Genomic DNA, 23663 nt, shown 5'->3' with positions numbered 1-23663 from the left:
TTTACACTAGTGGTCAAAAGTTTGCTTGTCTTGTCTCACATCATAAGCAACATTTTATTTAAAAAAATGTCAGCTGAAAAGATTTCAATGTAAAATTTGACAACAGGTTAGGACCTGAATGGGATCCTTTTAGTCTGAACAGCACTCAAAGTTTTAAGAAGACTGAGCTCCTACCTGGAAGTACAAGTACATTGGTGGGCCAGCCAGTTGAGCCAGAGAACTTTTTGAGCTCTGTCCAGGCATTGATGGTCTCATGGGCCAGGGGCCTCGAACTCAGGCTGGAAAAGTGCAGTGACCGACTAGGAATGAGCAATCGCAGAACATCTTCTGGCTGGGCTGTGCCACACTGGGGGTCAAACTCGATGGTGGTCCAGCGCACACAGTCTGGAAAGGACACCTACATTAAAAAAAGAAATCATAATTAAATTATGCATTTAATTGTTTTAAATGTATTCTTCAATTGAAATTTTATTCATCAGTGATACAAGAGTGAGGAACCTTGTATTGAGTGACACCAGCCTGCTTGTAGGGATGATCGCTCTCAATAACAGCATAATGGCTGGAGGTGGTGCAAGCTGACAGACCCTGCTCAGGCTGGTTACCAGTGGTGCTATCAGTAGACTGGTTAGGATTGAAAGCAGGTGGGGCATACTTCTGGTTCAAGGCAGACACAGCAGGGAGAAGCTCTTGCACCAGACCAAACACCTCGACGGCAGCCTGTTAAAATAGGGGCACAATTACAACAGATTCTCCTAAAACCTGATGTAAAATAAAATCTCATAAGATACAAATGTCTATTAATAATACAATAAATACAAATAAATGATATGGACAGAAGAGATTTACCTTTGGTACTGAGGCTGCCACAGGGCCAATGTAGGCCAGAATGAGGGGAAGTAACATAGAGAAAAGACTGGAGGAGCTCAGCAACTCTGGAATGTCTTCAGCTGCAGTAGGTCAAACAAAATTAGTTACAGTAACACACACAAATACAGAACACAATCGCAAAGCAATGAATCTCACCATCCACAGCAAAAGCCCGATGGAGGAGGTCCTTAGCTGCCCGTACTACAGCACTAACCACTGAAAGAGCACGGCTACAGTTTTTGTCCTCTTCATTGGCCTTGCTCAGCAACTGGGACTGCAGATCTCCATCATATTCACTTCTGGGAAAGAAAAATATATAGAGATATATATTCAGCATAAAAATCTGCAAGGAAAGAAAGATTTATACAACAATCCCCCCAATATGTGAATTATGATGACTCATACAAGAGCTCTGGAATCACACATGATCCAAAAGTAACATATTGCTCATTTATGGAAGAAGGGAACATATTATGAAATGTCAAACCTGTAGTAGAGGATCTGAGGGATCTGGCCTCTGGTCTGGTTGGTTCCATTACTACTGAGACTACAGGTACTAAAGGTGAACGTTACACCATCAGAACACTGCACAGTGGTCATCCCTCCATCCCCATTGGCTGTGCGACTGCCATAGTTGCGCAGACGGACAGCGTATTTCACACTCTCCTGGTACGAGATCATAACAGTTGTATGTTCATATGTTGTACGTTTGAATCAAAGTCCCGTAAAGCAAAATGAATAGCGTGAGAGCGTGACGAGTAGTAAGAAGTTAATCACCTTCAGAGGTACAGCCTTGTCCAGTCGGATCTCTGAAATATCACTGGGGCTGTCATCAGTGCTGTAGGTACCTTTGACCAACTCCAAAGATGTCCATCGGTGGGAGTGAGCAGAGTCTCCAGGATGTTCTGTTTGGGCCTGAAATGCATCAAAGTAAGTATTGAATTGTATTTTCTCCCCCAACGTATAACTTCCTAAAAGCTTGCTTGAAAAAGACAATCATCACTGAATCAATATGAGGAATGAGATACACTTAAAATGGTCTTAAATGTTACAAAACTGAAACAAAGAAAGAGTTCTTACATCATCAGCAAGAACCTCCAGTTCATACTCATGGATGCCCCCTCCCCCATAGACACAGAAGCCCACCAGCACCACGCCCGGCTTGTCCACAGTAAAGCAGATGGCATCAGGGGAGCCGTTGCCTGTGTTCCAGCTGCGGCCCTGGCTGGTCTTAGTAAAACGGTTGGGCGTGGACTTCACGGAGTGCAATGAATTCAGACCATCCACCTGAACACATAAGGTACAACTCAGAAATGAAAAAAAATGCAATGCTGAACATTACGTAATTTAAAGATGCATAACACAGCTCTGTGGAGATTACCTAAAACACCAATCCTCTATCCATAAAATAAACTAGAAAGAGCTAGAAGTAATGATGTAATACTGGGGGAAGAAAGACATGTAATGATAAATATCATAGCATTGTGACATTGCATTAGTTTCCCACTAGGTGGCAGTAATGTAAACTAAAAGGTGGGTGTTTTTGTTATTGACAGGTTGGATGACAACCATCCTTAAGAAATTAGTAAAAACAGTCATGGTCATTCAATTAGGTAGATTAATCACATATTCCAAAAAAAAAAAACAGAGATGGACAGAAATGGACAGTAAAATGGCTCTTCCCTTTAACAGCCAGCAGACTAACAGCATGGCAGACTAGTTGCCATGACAACCAGTCGATGGCAGTTTTCTAAGCAAAAGGGAGACCGACTGCAGTGGACCAGACAATACAGGGGTGACAGTCCTGTTGAGAACACACCTGTGCCCATGACTCAGCTTCCTACAGCAACATACTCAAAGAGGAGGGAGCAGAAACAGAGAGGAGAGGCTATCTCTGATAAACAGAATGATATCATCTCTCCAGCAGCAGCCAAAGTCTATTTATGGCCAGCAGGCTGTCGTAATAAGATTAAAGGAGAGTGGGGGAAAGAGCTTGTTTGGGTCTATGCAGAAGTGGGAAAGTGGTCATGTTTTTTTTTTTCTGGGAAAAGGATGAAAAATAAGAAGAAAAAAAAAGCAACAGACTGGAGGTCAGGAAGAAAAAGAGCTTGACGAAGAAACCAAGAAAGAGAAACGTGGGTGTCTAACCTCAGAGCCAAGAGCAGAGGCGGTGAGCTCACTGACGATGCTGGCCAACAGACCACAGGTGTTCGACACCAAATGAGGAGAAAAAAGCTCCATCTCTTTCCTCAGACTCTTCCTCACTGGGAGCACCACTATTACCAGCATCTTTTCCAGAACTTCCCGGAAACTCGTCATCCCCATTAGATTCTCCTCCGTCTGGCCAAGTCAAAACATAAGAAATGTTAATTTAATATTAAATAAATAAATAAATAAAAGGAAAAGACTATATACTGGCACAAAATATAAGTACACAATTTAGAAATCTTACATAACTCATTATGTACATACATAATGCCTTAGCTCTGTATTTGTCTGTGTCAATTCGTTTTCCAGTCAGTAGATATATTGAATAAGTAAGATGCTTATGAGGACTCACGTGGCTGAGTTTCTCCATGTGAGCCACCAGTAGGGGGAACCGGTGAGCAAGGGCCGAGTCATTCTCAGTGCTGACCTGTTTAACGAGCGAGCGCAGCAGTACCTCTCCGTCGTACGCAATAGGCAGGATGGAGGTCAGTTTAACCGACGTGTTACACAGCGCGGACATCACTGCGGCCAGCAGACGACTACTTGAGGTGCGGAAGTTGGCCTCCTGGATGTCCTAGAAGATCAGAATTGGATTTAATGTTAAATGTTTGAAGTGTGAAGCAGAGAAATCTGAGAATTATTTCCTAATTCAGAGTCTCATTTTCAGAGTAAACATCTAAATGAGCATGTCAATGTCATGCCACCAGCCTATCAGACCTAAATCTGTCAGATGATTATTTTCTACATATACTGGACTCAAAAATGGTGCAGTTTCCCAAGGACCAAAAGTAGTTGGCAATTCAGAAAAATCAACAAGGGTAATGATGAGGTACTGTACTGTATACACTTGTGCCTATGTATTTAGCAGATGCTCTACTGTAGTTCAAGTATAGGTCAGAATTCTATGACTTTGAATAAATCAAAACTGGGCCAGCTGGGACCAGATGGTAAGACGGATTAGAAAGTGATCCATTTCCACAAGAAACAGGCCGGGTGATAACTGTCTCTCTCCTTCATTGTTACATACTGACACAATCAAGCATAACAGTCTAGTCGTCATTGTTACTGTGTCTTTCTCTGCCACGAACACTGATGGTAAAGTTGAGCAACGCAGAAGCAGCTCACAGTATTTATGGGATAGTACTGATGACTAACTATGTGTCCCAAGGTGTTCACCTGGTCAAGGCAGTTAAGCAGGTCACAGAGGCAGGCCCACTGCAGAGCAGGTGTAGGGTAGAAGGAGTGGAAACAGGCTGTGAAGGTGTTGTGACACTCCTGAAGCACTGCCTCCAGCAGTGTGAGTGGCTGGCTGAGGTAGCCCTGCGGGTCGTTGTCCAGCTTAGTCAGGCAGTTGTCCATGCCCTCAGACAGAATTTTCTTCAGCAGGCTGCGCGTCTTTCCCACACACTCCGCAAGCTTGCTTGACTCCTCCACCACTGCCTTGGTGCTAGCTGAATAAGATGAAGCACAAATATAATTATATATGACATTCACAGTGTGATATGGGAGCACCCTATGAGTGTAAAGTGAAAGAGGATGGGTTATACACATCCTCACACTCTAAGGTCAAACATGTTTGAGAAGAAAAAAACCCACTAATCAAAATGCTAATAAAATGCTAACAGTACGGCAGAACCCCCTGAACAACATACAAGTTATTTTAATACACAGAACCTTCTTGTTCTGATCATATAGAAACATCTTTAAGAGTACCAGAAATAGGGTAGATCTCGCAGATGTAAACACGGAGCAGCCGTAAGCAGCAGGTGCCCACAAAGCGCAAGCGCTCCAGATCCAGCAAGGTGGCTGTGTACTGGAAACCCTTCAGTCCTCTCAGCTCCTCCACCCCCAGCACCAGTGTAGTCCAGCTCCAGTGGAGGATACTTAGCAGAGACTCGAAACACTCCTGAAATGGAAGCATTACAGCCATAGTTATTGGCTAGCAAATTAGTATACAAAGTCTTGTTTTCTTGTTGGTTTGTTTGTATCCAATTCCAATACAAAATACACAAAAGATTAAATTAATGAAACAAATTAAATTGTAATCCACTTGAATGCATTTACTAGTTCTAGGCAAGTGAAAGCAGATTAAACAAGATTTTTTTTCTTTCATTAAGATATAAAAACATACCACTGATACAGTCCTGGCAAAAGAGCGCTTCAGAATGTGAACAGGCTCACTGGTCTGCTGTTTACCTTTTGCTGCATTACCATCATTTGATGGTAACCTGAAAAGAAATATTCAAATTAAGAAATCAAATAAGCTGAAGCGGTCACTGAGGCAAATGTCAAAAGATAGGGTACCAGGGTAGCACTCGCATCACATACCTGTATAACAACTGAGGTATCTGCCCTGCATTCACATCAGTACCATTGTTTGATTTCTTGGAACTCTTAAACTGAAATACCACGCTGCAAAGTAACACAGAGAGACACACAAAGTCACCACCGCTTTCCTAACAGTAGTTCACAAACACACTCCTGACTTAATACTGCAGGGTTGACGCTTCCATTTTGGTGCAAGAATAAAAGAGACTAGTACCCATCATCAGTGGTTATAGTCGCCTGGCCATGTGATCCACAATCACTGCTGGGTCCAGACACTCGAGCCCAAGCCACATACCACCAGCCCAGTTGCAATAGCACCGGCTCATCAAACATCATGGCATACTTCTCCCTGCAAGCATACAAGTTAGTCCAGATTCTTAATGATGACAAAGGCCCAAGTCTTTTGCATGCTCTTTTAATCACATACATACACCAACACAAACTTACATATCCTGTGTCTGTGTAAAATACATGGAACTAGCCAGATCAACACAGCACTGGCATTAACTACACAGCAGCATAAACACGTTCAGACTAGCAGCCAGGAGTTCTAGAAAAAATGAGCAATAATACATCTTCTAAAACTGTTCCTTGGATAACTACAACATAATTCTCCATTATACTTGATTATAATCAATTTTATCAACTATATTTTATCAAAATATTTCTCCCAATACTTGATATACAATCCTGGTCATTTAGAAAACCATTCAATTGACAAAATAAGTGTATGTAGAAAAAGAACAGAAATATTTAGCTCACTACCTAGCAGCACAGTCATAGGCCAGAACATCAGTTTCAGCCAATAGGTCCCCATCTGTCTCATGATCTCCTCCATCTGGGCCCAACTCAAACAGCTGCAAGAAAATCACAAACCATGCAGCAGGGCATTCACACAATATGGTCATGGTTGTCAATACTTAACCTAATCTAGATTAACTAAAACGAAGCTTAAATGGTGGCATAAATGAGCTCTGATCATAAACAACAGGTTACCTTGATTTTGGCAGTATACTCTCCCCGGCCTCCAAACAACCCCAGACCACCCAGCAGGATGTCAGCGTCCGCACAGAAGCGAATGGCCTCTACAGAGTGGGCAGAGTAACCCCAGCCTCCACCATGACCTGAACACCAAGCAATAACACAGCAGCACATTGACAAACTGCTTACAAATTGATCAGTATTGCTGAAGGGTCAACATGAGAATTGAGAGCATAGTGAGCAAACTTACTCTCAAAGCGGTTGACCACACTGTAGTCCTCTTTGGAGTAAACCTTCATCACCGCCTGTGTCTCCTCCTCAGCACTGGCTACACCCATCTTCAACTCCTGCATGGCTGCTAGCGTATCCAGACAACCTTTAGAGAGTTACAAATAGGTTATCATTTCCCTTTGTGTCTCTCCAATCACAATTATATTTTTGAGTCATTTTGTATCAATATTTATCCAGGAATGTCCTCTCAATAGGCTCTGATAAGCTAGAAGCGTATTTAATTAAGATTCATTTAATGAAATCTTTTATTAGCTACACATGAAATTACACTCATTTGGAAACTGTTGTCCCACTGTTGAAAAAGGGGGGTCCTACTGTGTTTAATTAATCAAAGTCTTTTTCACAGTAGATCACATTGTAATGAAATCTAGGCAATAGATTATCTGAAGACGCAATCTTTTGCTTTGAAATTTATGCAAAAAAATCTTTTTTAAATAAACATATATAATTTATTCTTGGTAATAATTTCCATGTTGATGATACCAACATTTATTGTTTAGTTTAAATGTAATTTACAGGATGTTTTTTTTTGTACAATGAAGACTTCTGGATGGATGAATGGTTAATCAGATCTATTGTTTTGTTTAGTACAAAATTCATTATGTCAAAGTTATCTATATGCATGCACCTTTGTGTATCTCACGCCTCCTTTATATTCCGTGTCCAATGAACATAAGATTTATAACCAACTGTGGGATCGTGACCCACCAGTGTTCTCTATAAAACAGTTTGCTTTGCAGAAGCTTTGTCCTCGCTATAACAGATTTATTCATTGGTATAATTTACAAAATCCATACACAGCCTATTACTTTCTTACTTAGATCATTTTAAATTAAATAATTAGGTAACTATGGTGTACATTCTCAAAAATCTTCTAAAGGGAGCTGTTGTGCATACTGAATTAGGAAAACAAAGCACTCCATTCTGAATGGAATGTGATTCAGGAACATTTCAAATTTAGGGAATGTGTCATTAATGCTTTTGAAATTAAGTTTTTTGCCTAGTGTTTGCAATGTCTGTCTATGTAAGAACAGTTTCTTAGATGTGCTGCTGCCCATCTTGGCAATTACACTTCTGTAAAAGAAATTTTCTGTTTTAGTGATATTCTTCTGATTAAATAAAAGGTATATATTTTTATTCATTATCTCATTAATCCCTCTCCATCATCCTACTGCCTTTTTAAAACCTCAACCTTGAGTCCACTTCAAATGAGCATAACTTAAAACAGACATACGCTACAAAAGATGGCTACATAATAGCTCAATTCTGTCCATGAAAAGTGGCAGCTATCCGATCATTCATGTGGTGAATTTGAAAGGCTGACAGGAGGAGATGGCTATGAGAGGCATGTGAAGCTGAAGGAATGGAAGTCAAGCTGAAGGAATGGGAGTGACAGAGTGACAAGGGATAAAGAGAGAATTACTGATTGGAGTTTGTGATGATGGCATACCTAGGATGTGTAGAGCTCCGTGGGAGCGTGTGGTTGTGGCATGGGAGCCAGAGGGCAAAGCCAGCTCAGGACTCAGGATGCTGCAACGAGACTGGATGTCCGAGGCAGAGGGCATGCGAGCATCTGCAATCACAGCGTTGTAGCACCACATCTCCCGAGTGCTAGGTAGGAACCTAGTGAGAAAACAGTTTAGGTTGATTAATTATGGAAATAAATAAAAATGCAGACTGAAAGAAAGCCACATTTAAATTAATTCAAATGGCTTCACATACTAGTGAGAAAAAAAATAATCTATTAATAATAATCTAAAATGGAAATAATCTACTCTTCAGTATACAGACTGTACTCTTGTTCATGATCCAAACCATAAAGAGCATGTTACTGAATTGCCACTGACACGCACAATAGTTATGTGTACAATGTAAGGTTTCCATTTAGCATTCTCATCTTCACTGCAGTTACCAGAACATTCTGGCTGCAGCAAAAAAAAAAAAAAAAAAAAAAAAAAAAAGCTACCCTAGTTCAGACAGTGAAACCAGATCCTTACCTCCAGATGACATCATACACAGGGTCTAGACAGAGGCCAAAGCCCTGAAGGTCTTCCTGTTCTGAGTCATTGAAGGTCCGGCAGCTTCCATCCATTTTGTTGATCAGTAGGCATTTGAAGGGGGGTGGCTCAGATACAGAGGTAGGAACCAACCCTAAAGAGAACCGAAAATTAGATTAGGGCAGACGAGGACATTTTTCATCAAAAACATTTAGAGACAAGAGCCTTCCAATGCTAGGAGTGACTCATGCAGGGACACTACCAATGATGTGTTTGCTGGCAAAGATCTCTGAGGTTGCCAGAACGTGGGAGTTGATTAGCGCTTCATCAATCCTCAGGAAGGTCTGGTCTCCACTGGCACCAATCCATGTGGCTTTGCGGCCATATTTGGCACCGATATTGGGCATGGGCGAAGGCTTGGCATTCCAGTAGGGCATATCCAGAATGGGTCGACCAAGCTGTCCTTTCTACAGAGACAATACAAGAAGCCCTTACCCTGCATTCCAATTAGCAGGCATTTTTTAGCCATAATTTAATAACAAGCAACAAAGACCTGGGCACCTGGCGACCAATCAACAGATTTTTTCAACAGCATACAAAATAATAGAGGATCGGATCCAAACAAATTCTTCTTAGCAGCAATTTCTTTCTCATTCCCAATAGTATTGTAAATATGGAACAGAAACTCCTAAAACTGCAAGATTATGTGCTGCAATTGCTGTCTCGGAGTATGAACTTTCATGTATTGTTTTTATCCAGCAGTCACAAACTTACAAATCTTCATAACACCTCAGTGCTGCGACTCTAATAAGGTAAAAAATACTGGAACAACATACCGAGAAGCTTCCAAATGTGAAGACCTGTCCATCTACAAGGAGCACAGCAGTGTGGTTACTGCCTGCCGTCACCTGGACACTGGGGCCAGGCAGAGCCTGCACCAAGGTGGGAGACCCCCTTTGTGAAAAAGAAACATAATAGCCATGAACAACCTGGGACAAATTTAGCATATTTTACTAGTAGATGTGTAAAACAAAACAATTACACAAGTTATGACAACAATTTATGACTAATACCGATGCACAAAGTGTGCAACATCTCTACCTGGAATTGACATCACCATGTCCTAGCTGACCATGCTGCCCATAGCCAAAGGTGTAAACATCTCCATTCTCCATTAGAACCACTGTAATAGAATGACAAACAATTACATACCAACCACAATAGATGTAGTGCAATTTGTAGCTAGGAAAGGCTCAACGTTGATGAAACAGAAACACTATAAAGCCTATTATATGTATGTAATCACATTCATGAAAAGCGTGTAGTCAGGTGTAGTTCTAGCTTACCGGAGTGGTGAAAACCGCAGCTGACCTGAACAGCGCGGAGTTCACAGTCGAAGCGCACTGCTCCCGGAGGATAGGTAGTGATCTTACTGGCATCTTTGTCCCCACGCTCACTGCTGCCATCTACAATACAGAACAGGTTTAGATGCTGCTAAGGACAGAGAGGGCAGAGAAGGACAGCCAAACACTGATAGATATCTGAACCAGCGAGGGAGGCTAAGGGCCATCAGCCACCTGGGAGAAAAGGCTGGAGCTTCGAGAAAAATGATAAAATGAGGGAATAAAAGGCATGCACAGTGAATAAAAACCAAATAAAAGACACCAGAGAAGCCACATCGCATGAGGTGAATGCATAAAAAGCAGGCATTTGGAAGGTCAAAAGGTCAGTTACTGATTTGTTGACGGTGAAAACCATAACACTCATGCCAGCGCTGCAGGAGAAGACAGACAGCTGACGTGCTTTTGCTGTCCTAGCCCTGATCAGAGAAGCGTGGATGAGTGAGAATCCTTCCACTCAGTACAAAAATAACTTCTACACACCAAAAAAGGAAGCAGATTAGCCACCACCAAGAAATCTGGTTTGACTGGGTGAATAAGGGGGTATGCAAAACAGTTTGAGTTCTCATTTATTTAACACTTCTTAATATCATCATGTGCACCACATTCTATTTATAGTGACCGTGCCCTGGGAATTATTTTCAGAGAAATCTCCGGTGATGAAAGTGTTCGAGTTGATACGACTGCTTTAAAGTGAAAGTGATGTTTGATGCAGTGCATAAAATTATACAAAACAGCTCCTCATTCTATTTTCAGCACACATGCATACTGTTCTTCATATAATCAAACATATCACCTACCAAACCTTTTTTTGTATGAATCATGGTTATACATGACTAACAAATACTATTAACAATAATTAGTAAAAAATAGTGAATAGTGAGACCTGGGTTCTAGTATTCAGAAAGTGACCCAAAAAAAAAAAAAACCATAATAGGGCAGTTTCTCTTCCTCTACTATTACAGTGTACAAAGCAGAGGGAAAGGAGAGGAGGAAAGCAGAGAAGGGTATAGACGAGAAAAAAAATTGAGAAGAGGCGAGAAAAGGTGAGAAAATAAGAGAAGAGGTAAGAAGAGAAAGGAAGAGAAGAGGCGAGACAAGAAGAGAAGGGGACAGAAAAGGCAAGAAGGAAAAAGGCGACGCGAGAAGAGGAGAGAAGAGGTGAGTCGAGAAGTGAGGTGGCAAGAAAAGAAGAGGCAAAAGGAAAAGAGAAGAGGCAAGAAAAGAAGAGGTGAGACAAAGCAAGAAATAAAAGAGGCATGATGAAAAGGGAAGAGGCACAGGTGAGAAGAGAAGAGGAGAAAAGATATTAGGACAGAAGAGGCGAGAAGAGAAAAGGCAAGAAAAGAAGAGAAGAGGCACAAAGAGAAGAGGAGCAGTGCCTAGTGAGGGCACAGAAGGGGCAGCTTGTCTCCAAGTGGAGTCCGTAGTGAAGGCCATAGTACCTTTGAGTTTGTCCCGCATTAGCTTAAAGGCCTGAAGGGGTCTTAGTCTGGCTAGGGCCTGCTCACGCTGGTTCATAAAAAGGGGGCCAGGGAATACAAGGGGGCCTATGAAGGGGGAGAAAGAAACTTTCACATGCATGGGCAAAGCATCTCACAAATGGAAAAATAACAGTATACAACACATGGCAAATCATAGAATACACAAGCAAGGGGAGCACCAGTAAAAGATATCCAACCATTACCAAAGAGCACAAGCACAAGTGAAGGATAATGTAATTGCAGCAGCTTTGTGGATCACAGCTCATTAAAGCATCATTTTGGCTCAATCAAAAATGAAGGATTTTTGCCCAAAAGCATGATCATAATGTAATATGTTTATCAAATCCCCAAGCACAGCCTGGATGAAGCCTTAGCAGCTGGGCAGTGCTGGTCGGTTGAAATGACACTGCGTCTGTGGCCATATTTGAATTATACAGTTTTAGGAGTCTTCTGTGCGACATTACCACATTACTCATCACGTTGAAATTGATTATTGGGGAGCAGTCACACTCACATTGCATCACTTATTTCTTTATAGACACCATTAATTAAGCCATACATTACATCAGTTTTGGCTACTTTGCATACTCAGCCAATGGCATATTGCACATCTCTCAAGTCAACAAGCTGCATGTAAGAAATCATGCCGCTTATAAGAACCAGTTGGATCCATAAAGCTCCAGTTTTTGAAAACTTGGATGCATAACTGTTATCAAGATGAAACCCAGCCTTTCACTTCAGGCTCCAGACACTCTTTGACCGGTGAGGAAATCTAAAGAGCTGTGTTGTGTGTGTGCGGGTGTAGGAGTAGTAATTAGCGCATCTTACCTCTGCCTTCTTCCAGCCTGTGACGTCGATTGATGCGCTGCCTCTTCTCTTCCTGTCGGATCTGGATGTGTTCCTCTATATTGACGCCTGGAGGGGGAGGGACAGGAACAGCTAAAATAAAAACGGTCCAGCATGGGCAGGGCCAAAGGAGGGGGCAAACGAGAGACAACATGGGAAGGGTGAATGATGAGCATGGAAAAGCAATGTAAGTCAGTGGACATGCACACGCTCGCACGCACAGACACACGCTGCACACTTAGTGTTATCAGGCAAACGATGACTGTGTTACAGAAACAGCAGCTCTTTGGCATGAAATGATAAACGTGTTAAAAGACGTTAGAGATGGCTGTAGACGGTGACTGTAAACAGTCATGAGGCAGGATCGCCACTGATAAAGTTGGTGTTGTACCTAACAGCAGATCTAGTGGTATCATTTCCTTCACAGCATCAAAGATTCCCCTTTGCCTGGCCTCCTGACCATCCAGCTCACGAGCACACGCCTTACAGCAGCCACACGAGGAGCAGCCAGACTCACCAGAGCCACAGCCACAGATTCTGAAGAGGATATATACACACTTGTACATAAACAAACAATAGCACGTACATGTGGCATTAACAAACACCACATCCATAGACATAACAGCACATTCAAAAAGCACACACTAGCAATGTGTTTTTATGATGACGTGTGTGTGTGTGTGTGTGTGTGTGTGTGTGTCTCACCCTCCAGGTACTCTGTCAGGTCTTCCGCTGCTCACACAGCTAGCTCCATAGCCAGTGCAGTCTCCACACACTGTGCAGACCATGCACTGGTCCAGCTTCCACTTGTGCATTCCTGGCTGACACATCATAGACTTCTCCTCCTTCTCGTCCAACTCGTCTTCCAGGTCTTCATCCATTGCTGTGGCCATATTCTCCACTCCAAAAGCTGCAATGACAACAAAATGTAAATCCCTCAAAATGAGCCAGGAACTGTAATGCAATTCATTTGTCTTGCTAACTATGCTTTTAATGACTTAATGACTGATGTATGATCAGTTCTTACCTTTTCCTGCCTGACTCATGGCTCCTGTGTCTCGGCCGCACTGGCCTTTGTTGTTCACTCCAAACGTCCACACCTCACCACTCTTAGTCAGTACACAGGTGTGGGCCTTCCCCATGGCCACCTGAGTTACAAAGTGCCCTTTCAGATCTGATACCTGGCCTGAAGGGAGAGATAAACAAGACAAAAGCTTTAAACTAACCGTTATCACATGTTTGTGATCAGGGCCAGATCTAAAGCAATGCCAATCCTGGTCATTCCCTGCAAATACAGTAAACATAACTGGCAATCTGAAAAAACGTAATGAGAAAAGGCAGCATAACAGGCTGCAAAGACAATGAATAAATTGCTTCCACAGAGTTAAACGTCATTTTTAATCATTTATCAGAAAATGATTTTTTTGGTGAAGACCACAGGAATAAGCACTTACAGGTGCTGTCGCTGTAAATGGCATCCTTGCCAAACATGTAGAGCTCTCCATCCTTAGTAACTATGCTGCTGCTGCCATTGTTGCAGGCTGTGTATACAGCGGTCTTTGTCTCTAGCTTGATCATCTTCTTGGGTTTGTAGGGCTTTGGCTGTCTCCGACTCTTTGCTGACGGAAAAAAATATATCATCTTCATTTGGGCTAAAACTAAAATCGCTGGATAAAATCTTGTTGTGTACTGACTTCATGGAAGCAAGCAATAAGAAAAGTGAATTTAAAACATGGAAGGCCTATTTAGGAATGCACTTCATCAACCACAAGCAGTTAGGATAAATAATATCCAAAAGAAATTTAAGGTGCAGATATCTGAGAATTGCCTGAAAAGACTATGCTAACCTATTTTAAGCAAGGCTCCACAGGTTGTCAATATTTTGAAAATTATGTTTGCAATTCATTAGATAAGGCACTTGTCTTTGTATAGCTGACAATTTAACTTGATCCTTGTCCTAGATGGTGAAACATCTAACAAAGCCTTACTTGACTCTCCATCTTCTCCCTTACTGGCCGACCCAGTGAAGAAGACGCTGCCGTCCTCAGCCACCAAGAGGGCATGAGAGCCATCATGTCCCACTGAGAACTGCACGATCTTGGGCGACTTGGTTACAGGCAATTCCACCCACTTCCCAGCCGATGGGCCACCCTGTTTGATTCCAAGGCTCTGATACTTTCCAGTGTAGTATATCTACAAGAAGGTGCAGAGGGGAGAAAACATGTCACATTGTCCCCAACACAGGTTTATATGTCTCAATAAAATTGTTCTGTTTAAAAAAGTGACTACGGCCAACATCTATAGGCCATTTTACTAATGCTAAACCCTAGCAACACCACTCCAAGGCAGTCTTAAACACTGCCTAAAGCAGGGATCCCCAACCCTCCACCTGGAGATCAGTAGGTTTCACATTCAACCTGAATCTAACACACCTCATGCAGCTAATCAAGGACATGTGTAAATAAGAATTAGACGGATGAGGCGGGGTTGATTAGGGTTGCGGCTAAAGCCTGCAGGAAAGTTCATGTCAAGGAGCAAGGTTGGTGACCACAGTTTTAAAGCATTGAAACCTAAATTGCACAGCTAAGAGGTTTAAAGCAGCTGAGGTTCTATAATGAGGCCATAAAGGGAGATCGGCTGAAGAGAACAATAACCAGAGACAACAAGAACCAGGATGATTAATCAGAACATTAGGTTAAAACATGAAATGCTGCAAGACTTCAGAGGCACTATTATGACACAGCGAGCACTGTGGTGAAGTGTCAGAAAAGCAATGTTGTGAAGAAGCTTTTTGTTGGGTCACGGGTCAACCAGTTCTATTTCGACTACAACGTTCACTGGGCTAGATAATCTCCACATATGGCCAAGCTTCAGATTAGTCCAACTTAGTGATAAACTTAGGGAAGTGCTCTACCATCCACACCCTGAACACACCATTACAGACATTCCACTCAACACTTTCTCCAAGTCTGCAGCCTCTGCAAAGTTAATATGCATGTAACATGACCCCTTTTGTTTCTTGCATACCTGACTACTTTTGCTCTAATCCTGTTAGTAGTTTAGCAAGCAAGGAATGAAGGCTACAGCTGTGCTACCTGAACACTGACTAACCATGAGCTGGAAAGCAGTAAGATGATGTTAAAGGCGTACCTTCCCAGAAGCGGTTTTCATCAAAGCAAACTCCCTGCCAGCTCCAAGCAAGGCTGCTTCTTCATCAAACCCTGTGCCTGAGGACATGATTGCAGATAGATTTAACACACACACACACACACACACACACACACACACACACACACACACACACACACACACACACACACACACAAAAAGAAAATGATGCATCAGCAGGTAACAATGCTCAGATTTCTCATGCTTGCTATTGGCTTGAGCATCAAAAAAATGGATACACTATATTGACAAAAGTACTGGGACACACTCTTTAATCAGTGAATTCAGGTGTTTTACTCAGTCCACGTTGCCTTGATAAAATCAAGCAGCTAGCCAGGCAGTCTGTCTTTATAAACATTTGTGAGAGAACAGGTCATTCTAAAGAGCTCAGTGAATTAGAGAGTGGTACTTTAATAGGATGCCACCAACTGCAGTTTGCGAAATTTCCCTCCTAGACATTCCATGATCAACTGTGAGTGGCTGGAAGTCTCAGAGTGTGGAGGTGCATATTGCATATAAGTGGCCAACACTCTACTGACTCAATAACTGCAGAGTTCAGTGAGAGCTGCAAAAAAGGATCCTACGGATTTAGAATGGGATGTCATAAAAGCTCCTACAGGCGTAATGTGCAGGTGTCTGAATATGTTTGTCCATATACTGTATATTAGTATGATAAAACTCTGATCACTGCAATAAGTAAACTCACTAATTATATGCAGGTCTTTTTCCAGGTCAAAGAGGGAGATGCCACATGCATGGAGACACTTTCTGGCCAGCTTCAGTTGCAGCTCTTGTTGCAAGGCTGGGTCTGTGCTGGTGGCGTAGATCCGTACTACAAAGCCATCCTGCAAAGGAAACAATTAGCAATGTAGCAGCTCTGTTTCTTTTCCATACATAAAAAAGCATTTCTGCGATAGGGCAATTAAGTTCCATGGCATGTACACAACAAGCAGGCCTGTTTAGCAGTAATGGTGCTATAAATAAAACTTATTTTTGCACACTGTACTGCTACACTGTGCATGACATTTCCACATCATGGCGAATGTGTTAAACCAGTGATAATGTATCCCAGACCCACTCAATAGATGAGAAGAGGACCGTCACTGCAGGTCAGTTTCTCTGCCTTCCTAATTAGGCCATTAGCACTTTGCGCTCACCCAGTTCTCAGACACATAACAACTCGGCAGTAACCTCTCTAAACAATTCAAATATGCTACGGCATAAAATGTCATTATAAATCCTGTACTTCCAAATTGGCTTTTCAAGTGAAGAGAAAGAAACACCATTCTATTCAGACTTTTAAGGCACGTTAAATGTAAAGAGATTTCCCATTTCCCCTCTCACAAAATTATGAAAGTACTTTTGGATCCAAATCCATTTCACTTTGACTTTGTTTCTCAGAGTTTGTTCTGGAGCAGTACTAAAATAACTTCCTACACAGGAGATTTCAAGTATTTGACACCATTAGAATGACATGATCTCAGTCAATGCTTGTAAATCGGCAAAGGCGGCAAAAAAGCAGTAGGCCAACACTGGTCATTTCTGCAGACCACCGAAAAAGGAGAGGGATATAAATGTGAATGTGTACATATACCTTTCAAGCCTTTAATAGCCTTAGTAGTTTCAGCGGTTTCAGACTTGCAAACGTGACACGGTCATGCAGATTTCTTTGTTACAACATCCGGAAAATTGACCTTTTCTCTCTCTAGACAGGGAATCAGGCGCTTCTTCAATCTCTCGTCATTTCAAGGCTTGACTACTGCGAATCCCTTCATTTTTTTGCTGGTCTCTCAATGCATTCTGTCAGACTTTTGCAACTGATCAATAAGGCAACAGGATGACTTGTCTTTAAATGTTCAAGTTCAGAAATGTAACTCCTCTGCATTCTCTGCACTGGCTTCCTGTAGCTGCCCTCCACAGAGTCAAAACCCTGACACTGGCATACAAAGTCAAAAATGGAACAGCCTCTCAGTACTTGATGGCAATGGTCAAAACCAGATCTGTTCCTTTGAGCTTAGAGTACAATTCGACTTGAACCACCATCCACCACTCTTTTCGGTCCTGGCTTCAAATCTTTCCATTCTTGAAAGAAAACGAAAATTAGCTGTTCTCATAATTAGACATTTAGGGCTAGTGCAGTACTTCTTTACTTGGCAGCATCTAAGCTTGAGGTATGCTCAGATGCCGTGAAACACCTTTGTAAGTCACTCTGAATAAGAGAGTCTGCTAAATGCCTCAAATGCAAATGTTGCAAATGGAAGTCAATGTATATTAATATATTGTATTGAAAGTTCTGGAGCATTTCTATTGGTCCATTCATCATGAAAGTTTAGCACAATATAAAGAACAACTGCTAGATTCAAATTATGTATAAAAGTGAAAAGCAGCAAAAATGATTATACAAGGTTTGAATAAGAGAGAGCGAGAGACGTCTGTGAAAATTCTTTGATTTCCATGCTTTGACATTGCAAAATGCACATGCTCCTCCCCCAGGATATCCGTGCTGTTTGCTTAGAGGTTGCTCACACTCCTGCACACAAGCAGTGCTACCCTCTCGCTCACTGATTGTTAAAATCTTCTCTCCAGCTAGGGACAGGATGCTACTGCTTTTTTTTAGGCCATAAAAGACAAACCGTTGTGTGGCAGGAGCGGTTTGCCCTGTATTACAGACATTTCATTTCAGTGCGAAGAGAACAGACGCCCTGCCCCCACGCTGCTCAGCAAAGGCGTCTGGACAGCAGGTCTGTCTTGACTGGCTACATCATTCTGTTACCTAGCGTCTTAGTAAATCAGTCACTGGACTCAGCTCATAACAGTGTTACAAATGACTTCCACAGTGAAACTGCTCCCCACAGATGATCAAGATGGTATGTTACGTAGTTATTCTTCACTCTTTCACACTTGCATTCAGGTTATCTACCAGTTTTGCACAGCTATAATAATAAAAAAAAATTACAGGTATAAAAATCTGCTTTATCAGCCTGAAGAGGTTACACTTAGGTATGTAAATACAAGCGTCTACTCACATCTTTGCAGGCCGCTATCTGGTTGATATATTCTCCATCAGTAAAAATTATGTTCTGCCCATCAGACTGAAGACCTTACAATAAAACCAAAAACACAGTGTTATTGAGGCAAAAAGCACCACACTCACATACTGTAGCTCTCTCACTGCCAATGCAAACACATGCAAAGAGCTGTAATATAAGAGACAGTCAAAGAGCAAATAGTGGTAAGGGAAAAGAAACTACATACATTCTACATTCTGTATAATCTACATATAATCTTAAAATGTTGTTACCAGGCATTGTGATGGTGCCCTCCTGCTCCAGAGTTTCTGGGTTGATCTTGATGGCTGCCATGCTGTGACTGTTCATGTCCCGATATAGCAGGGAGCCCTACAAACACACAAAGCAATTTTATTGCATCTCAGGCTGCACAGCTGCTGTTTTGGGTTGACATATTGCTAATAGGGCAACCCCAAAGATTTTGTGGTCACAGAAATGAAACAAATTATATATGTACTAAATTATTTCTTCTCACAAAGAACAAAAATAAATAACGGTCTTCATTTACCAGAGCAAATACAGCTAACCTCTACCTATGTGCATACATATATATATGGTATAAGAAATGAGCTCTCTTTTAGGAAATTAGGAGAGAAGCATGTTACCTGAGCAAATCCCAGCCACGATCTCTTTTCCTTTCGGTTCCTGATGCGTGATGTAGAGTTGTACACATGGCCCTAGAATAACATTTTATCCATAAGTGCACATAAAAAAAAAATAATAAAATTTAAAAATTAAAAAAATTAAAAAGCAGATACCACCCAACCCTATATGGGGCCATTTAAACACTACAGAGCCTTGTTACCGATTCCAAAAGGTGAAATCACTTCACATACAGAACACCACAGATTTATGAACTTATACAGAAGGATTGGCAAAATAACAGACAAGCTTACCCTGACGGTGCCGCTGTACCCTGAGCCTATTTTGTAGAGACCATCCTTGCAGAGCAGATAAAGAAAGGATCCGTCAGTCTGCAGAAGGCAGCGTTCGTCCTCATCAATGCTCACCTCCTTCAGAACCCACTTGTTCATCAGTGCTGCTCGCTTGATGCCGTTCCCAAACCAGTCTTGAATCTGGATTTTCCCTACGAGCACTGCCTGCACACTTCTTTGAAGAGCATTCAGGATGGTTGGAACCTATGTGGCACAACAGACAAATCAGAACATATCCTGCATCTATTCTGCAATGAACCTGCTTCTCTTTTCTCTTTTCATTTCACAAATTCAGAATGCCTTGCATGATTAGCCAATCTCTGTTATTACCTTTTTAGCTGGACCAATCAGTATGTTCTGATAAATGGCATTCCAGTCTGTGATATGCAACAAAGAGCCCAGAAATGAAGGAAGCAGTGCTCTCATTAACCGTGCTATTTGACTAATTACACCAGAATAGGGCGGCATCACTGAGAACACCAACAGCAAAGCTTTGTAGCCTTTATTTGAGGGAGATGGTGTTTATCTTTACAGTCTCGGCTTAGCAAGAGCTTAATTTACCAAGCGGCGATACCCATTTACACACAAACAAACATTGAAGCAGGACCACACGGACACAGGAAATCTTGTAAAAGGACTGGACAAGATACTTAAATTGCCATTTCACAAGTGACCTAACATCAGAATAATGTCTTCAGGGCTTAAAAGTAGCTGGTTTAGCCTAGCTTGGCAAAACAGGAAGTGCACCTAGGCACCATGTTCTAGCTCAGTATCACTTATGGGCGCACCAGGAGTCCTTTCGTAAATGGACTAATTCTCTTTTCTAATCCGTCTTCCTTGAACCTATGAATAGACTCACATTCTCATTACCCTTCAAACTAATTCATTCTATGAGGCCCAGGTCTCTGTCTGGTCCACAATCACGCATTGCCCACTGACAGCTCTAAGCCCGCAGGCTGTTCTTGACCCTTTATTAATGATGAGAACAACAAAGCAGCCTCTAGACTAACTTTAACAAGGCTGCTTTTGGTCTGACGTGTTATGCATTAAACTTACAACAGGAACAACCAAACCATAACAAAAATCAAGGCTAACGGCTTCTTTCTCCTTCGTGCACTTACAACAGCGTATTCACAGAGCATGCTGGGTATACACAGCATGCATATGTTTTATGATTTTGGCCACTGCTCAAAACTGGCTGTCATTTGGCTGCAAAGATGCCCAACAAGCAACACCTTTCACAATACAGTCATCAGTCAGCAATGGCCAGGAGGCACCACTAAATGATAGTATCTAGTTGAAGATCTCTCAGCCCTGTATTGCACCTTAATGGTAATTATCCGCTCAGATCTAGCGCCACACTTGTTAATATCTCCCTCCCAAATAAAGATCAAGATCAGTCATGTCAAGTTTATACAGGGTTTGACAGTGTGAGCAAATTCAAACCGCTAAACAAAAAAAACTGTCAAAGCTGTCAAGTATCACAGTTAGCTACAAACTTCTAGTTAAAGACTCAAATTTGTTTCCTATGCGGTAATCTCATGGGAGCGAACACACAGCTCACAGGCTTCTTTACTCTCAAAAGCATGCTTTACCATGTGAAAGCCAAGCTCAGCTTCGTGTCTGCTGCATACTGCCCAAAGATATTAGCCAACAACGGCTCATAGGGTTAAACCATGTGTTTTGATTTAGCACGCTGACATTTACACTGACTACTAAAACGGCTGCTAAAGAAAATCAACCAGGCTAAAGGGCCAAATGTCAGTCTGTAGACTCTTTAGGCAGGCTGTAAAGAAGCTATGTTTTATTAAGGGCTTGCAGGCCAAACTAAAAAGAACAGATGACACAAAGACTGTGGACAGCAAAGGATAACTCTGACTGCTCCAATAGACATCTTCTGTGACTGATGAAGTTCATACTAAGTTGGTGATCTTTGTGTGTTTCTGTCTATTTGAAGGCAGCAGCACCAGGACAGTTCTGTAGAACTCTGGTAGATCCAACGACCGTTCTATAGGCTACATCATTAAGCCAGATTTAGCTAGACGAAAAAGACAAAACAGATATACAGAGTCTAGTAGAGACTCTAATGAGACCGGAGTGTAATTGGCAGAGGCACTCTTGGCAGGCAGAATAACGTTACCAGACTCGAACTCAGAAGGCTTTGGCATTTTCAGCAATTCAATTGCTGAGCTCCAGATGCAGAGATGCAGCTGAGAGTCTGCCTGTCTCATTAAGGTCAGACACAGATCATTTCAGCTAGAAACACTGACATTTCATATAGTCTCTCTAAATCTTCCTCTTTGACTTTTTACAAGCTCCACGGCAACTCATAAACATAAATAAACACAGCCATTTAAATCTGCTTTAAATGTATATTTACAATACATTACAAAATACAATACAACATATCTATTCAGAGCTAATCTAGACAACAGTTAGTGAATCTATATTAGTGTTTCTATGACAGCTGAGAGCACCTCAGACGTTCTGCATTTAAACACACTGCCACTCTTACCTGGATGGTCTGGCAGGCATGACTGCCATTGTTGGTGAGGATGGCAGATACAGCCTGGAGGGTCTTCCCAGTGTCTCCCCAGGCCACCACCAGGCTAAAGAGGCAGGCACAAGACAGGGCAGTCAAGGCCTGACCAGTGGGGTCATTCATTCCTGTACTTCGCACTGTTGTCTCCAGTAGCAAGTGGAAGAGGGACTCTGTGGGGGGGGAGAAACGAAATCATGTTAAGCAAAAAAAAAAGAGAGAGAGAGCGAGCGAGAGAACGAGATCGAGATCGAGAGTGAGAGACTTACCCAGTACATCTGGAGGTTCAGTCTGGAAGCTCTCAGGCTGTTGTCCCTGTAGCATGTCCAACAGAGCCTGTAGGCTCCTTAGACACAGTGAGGGATGCGAGAACCGTGTCTCCTTGATCAGCTCAAACACCCCACACAATCCGATGCCAATGATCTGACAAGAACAAAAACATACCAGAGTGTTACATCACTGAAAAAAACAGTGTCACACACACAAATACATTTACCCACATGGTCAGCTGAAACATGCAAGAACCACTTTTCCAATTCTTCCTTTTACCTGCACGCTATCCTGTAGCAGCTATGCACTGCATCTGACATAGGAGACCTATTCATTTTGGAACATAGTAGGTTCCTTGATTGCACTGGAAGAAGAATGACCTTCTTAATATGCCTGAAACTAACTACCACATGACAGGTGGCCTGATTTTATGCCAGCCAGGTCACTTAGAGTCTGCGCAGCTAAACTTTTCATTCATCTTTTGATATCAAGCTAATATATATGAATGCCACCGTTTACTCAACAAAGGACCTCTACTGAAGTAGAACACTTACAAGATCCTTGACCCAGATCATTTACCGTTGACCAATTAAACATAGCTTTCAATGAAGGAACATGAACCGTTCACTATAAAGCCAATATATATATACATATACATACATACATATACATTATATATATATATATATATATATATACACACACACACATACACATACATACATATATACATACATACATATATATATATATATATATATATATATATATATATATATATATATATATATATATACACACACACACACACACACACATATATATATATATATATACACGTGTGTGTGTGTGTATTCTCATATCTGTCTCTGTCAAAAGAAAGAGAGAAAGAGAAAGCTCTCCAACACAGGTGTTACATCTTTAAAAACAAGGATTGAAATTATTCCTAAGCACTCCTAAGGATTGTGTGATGTTCGCCAACACACAGGTACAATAAATCCTCTTTCAGCAGACATCACAGTAGCAATTAGCCCTATTAGACGTTTGTGAATACTGCACGAGAGTCATTATGTTAAATTCATTAAAGCTGAACGCAATGAAGTCAGTTAATCACAGAATCACACGCTCCCAGGTTGTAGCTTGGCCATGTGCTCTTTGATGTTGTGATTGTCATTATACAATATCCCTCTTCAGTCAGGCTGGACGTTAAACTGAATTTTGCATTCGCTTATGGTTATGCATGGCGGCATTTGCCTTTGGTCTCCCTTGCAGAGAGAGCAG

The 23663-nt window shown here is 41.8% G+C and overlaps 1 protein-coding gene across 14 annotated transcripts in view; it reads right to left on the bottom strand.

Moving 5' to 3' along the window:
* mycbp2 (MYC binding protein 2) overlaps window positions 1-23663 on the bottom strand; it is a 60903-nt gene that overhangs the window by 25042 nt on the left and 12198 nt on the right. For 7 of the 14 annotated variants that reach the window (XM_072685971.1, XM_072685972.1, XM_072685976.1 and 4 more), the window contains exons 4-41: window positions 22382-22535; window positions 22089-22285; window positions 19535-19777; window positions 19244-19315; window positions 18872-18968; window positions 18597-18670; window positions 16277-16415; window positions 15553-15629; window positions 14391-14595; window positions 13857-14021; window positions 13431-13588; window positions 13108-13322; window positions 12794-12939; window positions 12385-12495; window positions 11518-11622; window positions 10019-10138; window positions 9774-9855; window positions 9509-9626; window positions 8935-9139; window positions 8673-8826; window positions 8126-8298; window positions 6635-6760; window positions 6400-6527; window positions 6169-6260; window positions 5618-5752; window positions 5404-5487; window positions 5207-5303; window positions 4789-4981; window positions 4252-4526; window positions 3428-3649; window positions 3016-3207; window positions 1948-2154; window positions 1645-1782; window positions 1355-1533; window positions 1024-1166; window positions 847-947; window positions 499-717; window positions 175-397 (exon numbers count right to left, since the gene is read on the bottom strand). In XM_072685971.1, the coding sequence (XP_072542072.1) occupies window positions 175-397; window positions 499-717; window positions 847-947; window positions 1024-1166; window positions 1355-1533; window positions 1645-1782; window positions 1948-2154; window positions 3016-3207; window positions 3428-3649; window positions 4252-4526; window positions 4789-4981; window positions 5207-5303; window positions 5404-5487; window positions 5618-5752; window positions 6169-6260; window positions 6400-6527; window positions 6635-6760; window positions 8126-8298; window positions 8673-8826; window positions 8935-9139; window positions 9509-9626; window positions 9774-9855; window positions 10019-10138; window positions 11518-11622; window positions 12385-12495; window positions 12794-12939; window positions 13108-13322; window positions 13431-13588; window positions 13857-14021; window positions 14391-14595; window positions 15553-15629; window positions 16277-16415; window positions 18597-18670; window positions 18872-18968; window positions 19244-19315; window positions 19535-19777; window positions 22089-22285; window positions 22382-22535 (5764 nt within the window). Of the gene's footprint in view, window positions 1-174; window positions 398-498; window positions 718-846; window positions 948-1023; window positions 1167-1354; window positions 1534-1644; window positions 1783-1947; window positions 2155-3015; window positions 3208-3427; window positions 3650-4251; window positions 4527-4788; window positions 4982-5206; window positions 5304-5403; window positions 5488-5617; window positions 5753-6168; window positions 6261-6399; window positions 6528-6634; window positions 6761-8125; window positions 8299-8672; window positions 8827-8934; window positions 9140-9508; window positions 9627-9773; window positions 9856-10018; window positions 10139-11517; window positions 11623-12384; window positions 12496-12793; window positions 12940-13107; window positions 13323-13429; window positions 13589-13856; window positions 14022-14390; window positions 14596-15552; window positions 15630-16276; window positions 16416-18596; window positions 18671-18871; window positions 18969-19243; window positions 19316-19534; window positions 19778-22088; window positions 22286-22381; window positions 22536-23663 lie in introns of all 14 variants that reach the window. The other 7 variants (XM_072685973.1, XM_072685982.1, XM_072685975.1 and 4 more) reach the window with 5 other exon arrangements.

Source organism: Salminus brasiliensis, chromosome 8 (genome assembly GCF_030463535.1).
Source record: "Salminus brasiliensis chromosome 8, fSalBra1.hap2, whole genome shotgun sequence".
Classification (NCBI taxonomy): domain Eukaryota; kingdom Metazoa; phylum Chordata; class Actinopteri; order Characiformes; family Bryconidae; genus Salminus; species Salminus brasiliensis.
Note: the sequence above shows the minus strand (reverse complement) of the source record. Positions and strands in the feature narration are given on the sequence as shown.